Source organism: Teleopsis dalmanni, chromosome 2 (assembly GCF_002237135.1).
Source record: "Teleopsis dalmanni isolate 2A chromosome 2, ASM223713v2, whole genome shotgun sequence".
Taxonomy (NCBI): Eukaryota; Metazoa; Arthropoda; class Insecta; order Diptera; family Diopsidae; genus Teleopsis; species Teleopsis dalmanni.
Genome location: NC_051847.1, coordinates 244830747 through 244840741, shown reverse-complemented (window position 1 = coordinate 244840741; position 9995 = coordinate 244830747). Strand labels below are relative to the sequence as shown.

Below are 9995 nucleotides of genomic sequence, written 5' to 3'. Positions count from 1 at the left end.
ATTATGACGAATATCCAAGTCAAAGAAGTAGCGCCGTTCTAAGCTTAAGAGAGAGCTTAAGAGGAATTTAAAATAGAAATGAAAAAATTTATCAGTAACACCGAATAAATAATGTTAGTAAATGTACTAAAAATAAAATACCTGGAATTCTGTAAAATAATAGAGCCGACAAAGAGAATTCCTAACATAAATAATATTCATCATTATTATTTGGAATCTCTATCTCAAAGAGTCTAAAATGTAACCGTAGTAAGCAAGTTGTAATCTTATAACATAAGAGAAAATATAATTACAAAATATTCATATTTGCTATTTTCTGAAAATATGGACAACTGTGAGGAGTAGTCATAACTAATCGTAGAGATAAAGGTCTGTAGATATTTCAAATTTCAACTTACTTCAAAGTTTTCTCTGGAATAGCTTGAGCAACATCTGGTTCTGTATAATTTCTTTGATTAAATTTATAATAACTTACCTTAAGAAAGTGCAACTCGATATGATATATGATATCATCTATGATTCTGCAAAGCAATCACCGTTTCGACTTTTTAGGCAGAGGTCCATGCTTTAGAGCTATGTGCGAGAGAGTGCCTACGCAGGAACACCCGAGGTACCAAAATATGCATTCTTGCGGACAGCCAAGCAGCTCTAAAATGTTTAGGACACTCCTCACAGCAATCAAAGTTATTTGATTTATTTTCAACTTCTCAATATTCTAACATCGAGGAACTATGGTACTCTTATGTAGGTACCGAAACATGAAGTGCATGAGGGCAATGAAATAACAGACTCCCTAGCATGTTCTCCTTTCATTGATCCAGTGCCTTTCAGCGGGGTAACAAATAGCTTCACAAATAACTTATTATATGAACGGGAGAAACAAAATCTACTTGAACACTGGAGAGCCCAAACAGGCATGCGGCAGTCAAGAAGATTCATTAATCCTGAACACATCAAAGTTGGAGCTATCCTTAACCTTAGCAGAAACGATATTAAACTCTTCAGTGAACTTTTTACAGGACTTTTTACTGTAGACTCAATTATCACATGAAGAATATAGGTGTGGGAGAAAGTAATTATTGACGACTCTGTAATGAGGAGAAGGTAACATCAGAACGTATTCTATGCAATTGTCCAGCGGTGGCAAGACTTAGACTTGATTACCTTGGAAGTGGAATCTTAGTACCAAATCAAATAGGTAAAATTAAGCTCTCAGCAATTACGAGATTTATAGTCTGGAATTATTTTAATTGTGCTCTTAGGCGCACAATAGAACTTTTAGGTTGGGGTGCATTAATAGCCTATTATTTAATAATAATAAAATCTATGATATATTTTAAAAATAAATTGTTCAAGTTATTTAAACATTTTTATTCTACTATATATAATTATTTAAATCTAAAGTACATATTAGTCAAAAACAGGAAGAAAAAGTACATACAAAGTTGTATTTAAGTAGATATCAAAATTTTGCTAAAAAATTGTTGAATTCATTTTAATTGGATTTGTTGCTACTGCAATGATGAATTTCTGTAATAGAACGCATCCTCTACGCCACCATTTCGATTAGTAGAAATATTGTATGAACGTGGCTCGAAATGATACCGGGAATTAATATTCTTAATAGATATGTATTATTCGTACATGGTCGCGCCTCTAATCATTCTCACTTCATAATCTCATCCATTAAATTACACACATAAACGTCCATTTGCGAATAATCGAGCAACGTGTTGCGCACAATATCCAACAGAAGACTTGGCCATAAAGTTTCCAGCTTGTGAAGTTTTTCAATTGCATTGCATGTATTTTCCAGCAATAACGCAAAATGTATTTTACCGCGTTCACGCGTGCTAAGTGCGGAAGTGTTTTGAGTTACAAGTGCTCCAACTCCAACTGCAGCTGCAGCTGAAGTTGTTGTAGTTGCGACTGTAGTTGTTGTTGGTGCGGTAATTGTTGAATTTGACGTACCACCAACATTAATGACACCAGCAACACCATTACCAGCACTACACAGCATAGGATACACAATATCGCACGTGTTTAGCTGTGGACCAAAAATAATGTTGGCATTACTGTGATTGTTGCTACTGTTGTTGGCATTGTTGCTGATATTGTTGGTGTTGTTAGATTTTTTCCATTGCAATGCTTCCTTGCCTACAACCAAACGTAGCGACTTATTTTCTTCTTTCGCCAGCCATTCTTTGGGTGACATTTTACTTGCTGTACACGTTTCATCCAAACGCAAACGTGCCAACAATGGCTGGAGCATAACTTCCGGCATCGACCATAACACTAAATCCGACAAGCCAGCGTATATGATATTTGCCTTCTCGATATCCGCCTCTGTTACCTCGACACCGTTCAATTGCTTGAGACCCCAATGCGACAACCGATACACAGCATACTGACGCCACAAATACTTTGTTGTGACTGGGTTGCCTTCCGGGTCAATGCACAACGAGGTGATGCCCTGCAACTCACCTAACGCGTTCAACTGACCCAGGCAACTGATGTTCGTTTCGCGGAATACAAAGTTTTCAGCATTAGGAAAACGAAACTTAATACGAGGCAACACTGTCGTAACACTGTCAAAATTAATGTAACTAAAATTTAATGTATGGACATCACTTGCCTTTGTCGAATTCCATTGCTTGTCTATAAATCGTAGAGCGCCCTGACCATAAATATTCAGATAACGACCACAAATCTCGATCAGATAGTCGCCGCCCTGTTCACGGTCGCGTTCTCTATCCGCGTGTTTAGTGCTCGTTGTGACTACAGCAGGTCCGGTTGCAGTTGCAGTCGCCAAAGTAGTTGCTGTTGTTGTCGAATTTGTTGCTGGCGTAATTTTATTATTGGTTACAGTTGTAGTGGTGTAGGTGGGCGTGGCTGTAACATTGGATGCTGTTGTTGCATTTGTTGTGTGTGAATTGTTGGCAGTGTTTTGCTTTGTTGGTATTTGTAATCCTGCGTTCAATTTGGCAATGTTGGAGTGTTTACCATACCCGTTACTGGCAGCTTGTAGTGCATTGTTGGCGCTGCTGTTGCTGTTGCTGTTGCTGCTACTGCTGGCTATAGTTTGCGATCTCATTAAGCTGCCTGGCATGTAGCGTTTGCATGTGCCGGTTGTGGCAACAGGAGTAGTTACAACGTTAGTAGTTGCTGTAGTTGTTGCTGGCAATCCTAAGTTTAATATGTTGCTGTTGACGGTAATTGGTGGAGTAGGCACTGAAGGATAAGGCTGACTATTTGATTGTGTATTTGTTTTTGTGCGTGGCACGTTGCTTGCTGTTACCGCTGCAACTGCCATATCTGTTTGTGGCAGCACTGTTAGATTTATATTTGAGTTGCTGCGCGCTGATAAATTGCTAGTTGTTTGATTGGAATTCAGCGTGGTTAACTGCGGTGGAGCTTTTGATTTCTCATTTGTTGTAGTTGCAGTTATTGTGGAATTTTCAGAAGTATTAGCAGAAGTATACTTATTGGATTTCGTTGGTGTTGTAGGAGTATTGGGATGCTGCTTTAATTCAACGGATTTAGTTAAAATATCGCTATCCGTTTTTAGTACTAAATTCTTCTGTTTTAATTTATAAATTTGCTGCTTTTGATCGGTTAAGCTTTCTGTATTGTTTTGTTTCTTACCTTTATTTTTGGACCCCGATTTCTCCGTAGAGTTGTTTGATTGTTCCGCTTCGTTTTCAGTACTGTAGCAGCTAGAAGATGAGTCTACATTTGGACCTAAACTCGAACCTGATGAACGTGATAAGCGCCCATTATTCTCCTTCTGCTCAATTGTGCTATTGGTTTGTATTGTTTGTTGTTCCTGCGGCTGTGGTTGCGATATGTTTTGTTGTATTGGTGGCAACTTTATTACCTCTTGCATTTCAACGCTGCCTGTGTTTATCTCATTTGATTCATTTATTTTTTCCAACTCATTCGGTTTCATGCAGCGTTGATTCCGCAATACATTATGCACTGTTTGCTGTGACCTCAGCAGTTCCCAATTGGTACGTGCATTCGATATTACTTCCTCTCGGCGAATGTTAGTAAAGCCATCTGCTGAATGGCTTGCATTGTTTGCATCTGAAATTTCCTTGTTTTTACGCCAAGTCATTGCTGCCTGTCTCACCTGCTCCGTAATTGGCATCTGACTGAGTGACTGCAAATGTGGCAAATAACTTACCAAGAATGACACACAATCACCAGCTAATGACACAGGATTATTTTCTATGGTTACCTCTAATAAATTGGCTGCTTTTGCTATGCTCGTCATATCCTCCACACGTTGCAATTCGTTGTGACACAGCCAAAGACGCTCCAATGCTGTCAAATCTTGAAGTCCATTAATGCGTCGGATTTTGTTGCGCTTAAGATTAAGCTCCTTCAAATTGAGCAAACCATTGAAGTCATTATGATTGATTTGGCGTATCTGATTGCCGGCCAAATTAAGGGATTTCAACTCCAGTAGACAATTGATTTTATTGCTGATGCTTATAATTTTATTGCCATGCAAATCCAGTACACGTAGCGTTTGACGTAGAGAATGCAGCCCACTAATATCCGTGATGCGGTTCTTCCCTAACAGCAGCACCGATAATGTTGGTAGTCCATCCAAATTGCCGATTCGCTCAATTTGATTGTTGTACAAATCTAAAAATACGAGGTTGTGAAAAATCGCTCCATACGATGCAGTTAACTGTTTGTTTTTAATTTCTAGTTGCTGTCTTTGTTGCTCTTCATCCCCACTTTCACTGATGATTAAAGTTGAGGCTGAGGCTGAGGCTGATGCAGAATCTGAAGTTAAGCCACTTGCGTTTGAGTCGAAACTTTTGAGTTGTGTCCCACCATTTGTGGCGAATACATTTCCATCGACCTTTGCCAGACCGGATTTCTGTAAATTTCTTTTGATGCTTTGCAAGTGCCTGGAATAGTTAGTTACGAAACTTTTCGATTTTTTTAACGCAGCGAACCGGTACTGCAATTGCTGTTGCTGTTGTTGTTGCTGTTGCTGCTGATGGTAGTACGTCGAAGGCGTTAGTTGTGTGCCATTGTTTTTTAGTTGCTGCAACATGCCGTTACGTTTAAGTAATTGATTTGTGTGTATGCTGCTTGCATTGTTACTGTTGCCAATCTGTATTGTATAGGTTGTTAAAGGTGGGGGTGTAGATGGTGGTGGTGGAGGCGGTATTGGAAATGCTCTTATTTGTGTCGGACTCTGTTTGTTTGCCAATGAATTGCTTGACTTGCTCGATTTCGGTGAAGTCAATGCTAAAGTAAAACGGCTGACACTACCATGTTGTGTTCTTAGTTGGTGATTAGCATTGATTTGCCGATTTAAACGCTGACCAAAATTGCAGTTATAGGCTACATCATCCAGCTTAGTTGGTTGAGTCACAGTTTCTGGTATATAAAAGGCAGTGCTTTCCTTTGGTATATGGAACACATTGATTAAGTTATGCTGCAATGAAAGCAAACGCAGATTTGGTTCATTTTCAAATATTGGAATTGCGGAAAGTCCACGACGGTCATAATTTATACGATCCGGTAATTTTTCTTGTTCTTTGAGTAGACGTGCTATGCGGCAAATGCCATTCGGTTGTGGTGTAACAATTGCGCCATTGGTATTGATTGCAGTTACAATATTGACATTATTCGAGTAAGACACATTATTGCCGTTAGTATTATTGTGGCTAATATTGTTGCTATTGCCTTTGGCAGCGGCTAAACGGTTTGATGCTGACGCCGACGATGACGATGTGGATTTAGAACGTTGTCGTGTGATGGTCTTAATATTATGATATCTGCTACGTAAGTGTCCAACTGGGTTTCGTGTTGTTTTTGGCAGTGCGACTTCAATAGCAGCGCCCACTACTAAACCTGCATTTCTAACTTCATTTTTTTTGACGATGTGTAGACCGCTTAGATTAGTTGCAGCCTTAATGTATGTTGAACTTAATGTACTATAAGAGCGACCAATAGGCCGACGTAAACGTGTATTAAAAGTAGGAACAAATGGTTCTATCTTCAGCAAGGAATTTTGAGGTAAATTTTGTTGTTGTTGTTGTTGTTGTGGTTGTAACTGTGACTGTGGTTGTTGTTGTGGTTGTTGAGTTGTATTTGCAACTGTAAGTGCAACGGAAGAAGCAGATATTTTTGCTGTCGTTGTTGTTGTTATAGCTGTTGTGGGTTTTGTTGCTGATGTTGGTGTTACGTTGCCGGAATTGCTATTAGCTTTGTTAGCTCCAACATATTGTGTTGCATTATTAGTTGTTGTTGCAGTTATGACTGCCACTCCTAATGTTGGTTTTTTTGTTGCCTTGCCATTTTCATGTCGTCCTAAGGCGGATTTGCTTCGTAACTTCGATATAGACATAACACGACGTGATTCCGTCGCTTGTCCTTTTATGTTTCATAATAAATCCGTTTTATTTACTGCTGCGTTCATGGTTGAAAATGTTCTTTAAAATATTTTTGACTTTTTCACTACTTCACGATATTTTAGTTACATAACTTAAAGGCTTAAAAAAAAACAAAATATTTATTAAATATATAAATTTTTTACTTATATATACTTAACACACAAATATGTCTCACTTTATACCAATATTAGTTTGCGTTGTACAGTGCAATATTTTAGGTTCTTAAAACGGGAAAAGACTTTACTGTACTATGCTCGGTTTCCTTGACGCTTCTTCAATCATTCTTACTCAGGCATTAGTCTTTGTTTGTTTTATTAGTTTGTTTATTGGGGTTATATTCGGTTGCTATAGTCGGCACCACCCAACACCCACTACTGCTAATGTTTGGTAACTTTTTGCTTATTACTTATGCGTTATTAGTTATATTTCGTGAACACACACTCATCCAATTTACTCATATTTATGGGCCATATCCTGCTGTAAAGTTATGGTTTGATAGTTTATAGTTGTAGAGCTGCTTTATGAAATACCATTAAATGCGAATTTGCTACTCAGGCTTATCAATTAGAGACGTGTCGACATATTTTAACATTCCCTTATAAAATATTGAATATTAACAGCACTAAATTACAATGACACGAAAAAATCAAAAATTCGCTCAACTTAATAAAGGTTGGTATATCTGACAGTTTAAATGAATCCCTTCAAGAACACATGATTACAATATATTTAAATAAGTTAACCTAAAAATATAGATTTTGAATAGTAAAAAAATAATAAGTCTTTGCAAATTTGATCTAAATTAACTTGTGTTAATACATGGTACAATAAAAGAGCTGACTTTAAACTTAATCATGCTAACTTAATTGACGCAAACCGATCTGGACAGACAAGCACTAATGTTGTTTTCGATTGTCCTATATATCGAATAAGTTGTAATAAGCATTACAGCTTATTGTTAATGTAAGTTGAGCTTTACAGATGCGTGTCGTATTTGACCGTATCCGGCCAACCAATTCTATTATCAACGTGTTGTAACTTATTGATAGTATCGAGTACCATCAAATCAATTGTCACCTGATCGTTCCACAGAAAATATGTACATTACCATATTTTCCAACAGTGGAACCGAATAGAACTCGTTTACAAAGTCAGTAAATCAGCAGTATAGAAAACGTTTAACTATGTCAATATCGCGAATAGTTTATACAGCTCATTACACCATCTAATTCAATACTCATCACACTTACGATATCATAGATCTTCCATAGAAGTTTTCTATGAAATATTCACAATGCCTTCTCATCAGTAGCAGTTGTGATGCATGATTTTCATTTGTCGTAACAGGATTTCATTTGTCGAAACAGGATTACATATATCAATTTTCAACTCAGCTCAAAATAACATCTATTGTTAAGACTGATGCTTCGTTGAAACTCTATGCTAACGTATATGTATTAGGTGTATAAAAGTCAGAAAGCTTAGAGATAATCAGCGTGCTTTATTTAATTACATTATTTAAATATTGAATGAAAATTGTAATACAAGAAAATTCTTGAATCAATGGGTATTGTATTTGGAATAAAATCGTTTAAATAAATCTAACATTTTGTAAAAACGGTGTAAACTTTCAGTAATCAGTAAACACTTGTGCCAATATATAATTTCTGACATGGACTTACCATATCAACAATTATGCCATGTACCACAATACTTAATATTATTCCAGACTATATTGAAACTGCTACATACAATGTCAAAACTAACATATGTTGTCCACTGGTAATTGTTCTGGATAACAAAGACATATTACAGATTGGATACTTCAAAAAGGAATTTATAGTAACTGAATCATACAATACAACATAAAAGAATTAGAATATTAGAATTAGAAATTTAACAATTAAAAAAAAAATAAAAATATAATTAATTCATTTAATTCTTCTACAACTGGTTTACGATTTCGTTCAAATATAAACACAGTAAGTGAATTTGTTAATAAAACTTTTACAGCAAAGTAACAAAACTCCACAAAAATGTGCGAACATAAAAGTCAAGTACGGCTTTGGGTCAGTTTATTAAAGTGCGCTGACTCTGAGCTTCAAATTGGGTAGGGCACGAGTTCGATTCCTGGTACTTGCAGTCTCAAATAATTATTTACGAATAATTAAATAGAAGAATTATTACCAAGACAACTGATAATGGATATTTGGCAATACACGAAACAAATGTATGGTCAGCCGAAAATTCAAGTAATTAAAATAATATAAAAGTGAATTTTTGTTGTTGTAGTTCACTAATGTTCGAAAAAACGTTTTTATAAAAGAATTAGTTTAAGATCCTTATTGTACAATCAAAAAAGAACATCTTTCGCAAAGAAAAACGTTTAAGGTAAATTTTTTCTTGCCGATAATGGCGTGACTTTTTATGACGAAATATTCAATAATTTGGCAGGCACGAGTTCTAAGCCTGGCACTTACAGTCCAAACAAATTATATACGGACTATAAACTAATTAAATAAAAATTCGATTATTTCCAAAGACCACTGATGAAGAGTACTTGGCAATACTCGAAACAGCGTTGTATTGGTCAGCCAAATTTCAATAAATTAAATAAAAAAATTTTTTGTCTTTTGCCTTTCTTTGCTATTCGAACCGTCAAACGTTTAATTTTTAATTCATAAAATTTTTTTTTTTTTTTTTTTTTTTTAATTTTATTTTGATTTTTATTGAATCTTCTAAAAATCAACTTAGAACTAACAATAAATTTTCGCTGCTAATTGCTGTATTAAATTATTTGAGGAAAGAAAAGTAGATAATTAATTGTCCTTAGCCAAAGCTTCGTCCAATTTCGTTACCATGTCGGGCGTTATTCTTGAATAGCCGGGTTTATGTAGTTTTTTTTGAGTCGCTGTGTACCAGCGCTTTGGGTAAGGTTGCTTGTAAGTGGATTTTGATGGTTCCTGAGTTTGATTTTGTACTTTTGTGTGTTGCTGGTAATTACATCTGTGACTGTGTCAATTCGAAGATCTCTATGAATATTTGCGTTTTTTATATACCAGGGGGCACCGACTATTTGCTGGAGGATTTTTGATTGAGTTCTTTGAAGTTTTTCAATGTTTGATGGAGAAGCAGAGCTCCAGAGTTCAATTCCGTAGGTCCATATGGGTTTCATCATTGTGTTGTAAAGTTGCACTTTATAGGTGAGATTAAGTTTAGAATTTTTATTTATCAGCCAGTTTAGTTCTTGTTGTTTGAGTTTAATTTGGTTACTTTGGTTTCTATATGCTTTTTCCACGTAAGCCTTCGGTCGAGGTGCATTCCTAAGTATTTGGTGTCATTGCATTGTGGTATTACTTTTCCATTAATACGAAGGGCAGGGCAGGTATCTCGTCGTAGAGTGAAGGTTATGTGTACACTTTTCGATTCGTTAACTTTTATTCTCCAGAGATCGAGCCATTTTTGCAGTTTGTTGAGGTGGTCTTGAACTGATTTTGTGGCTGTGAATGGGTCGTCACTATGGCTGAGAATGGCAGTGTCATCCGCAAATGTTGATGTTGTTGTACAGTCACT

The 9995-nt window shown here is 36.3% G+C and overlaps 1 protein-coding gene across 1 annotated transcript; it reads right to left on the bottom strand.

The window, feature by feature from the left end:
* Positions 1-1655: 1655 nt before the first annotated feature.
* On the bottom strand, positions 1656-6376 carry LOC119677266. The gene is made up of 3 exons (XM_038088539.1): positions 3004-6376; positions 2077-2907; positions 1656-1896 (listed from the first exon to the last, which is right to left on the bottom strand). Exons 1-3 carry the CDS (start codon positions 6374-6376, stop codon positions 1667-1669), a joined length of 4434 nt encoding a protein of 1477 aa, XP_037944467.1. The 3' UTR covers positions 1656-1666.
* Between the last annotated feature and the right edge of the window lie 3619 nt (positions 6377-9995).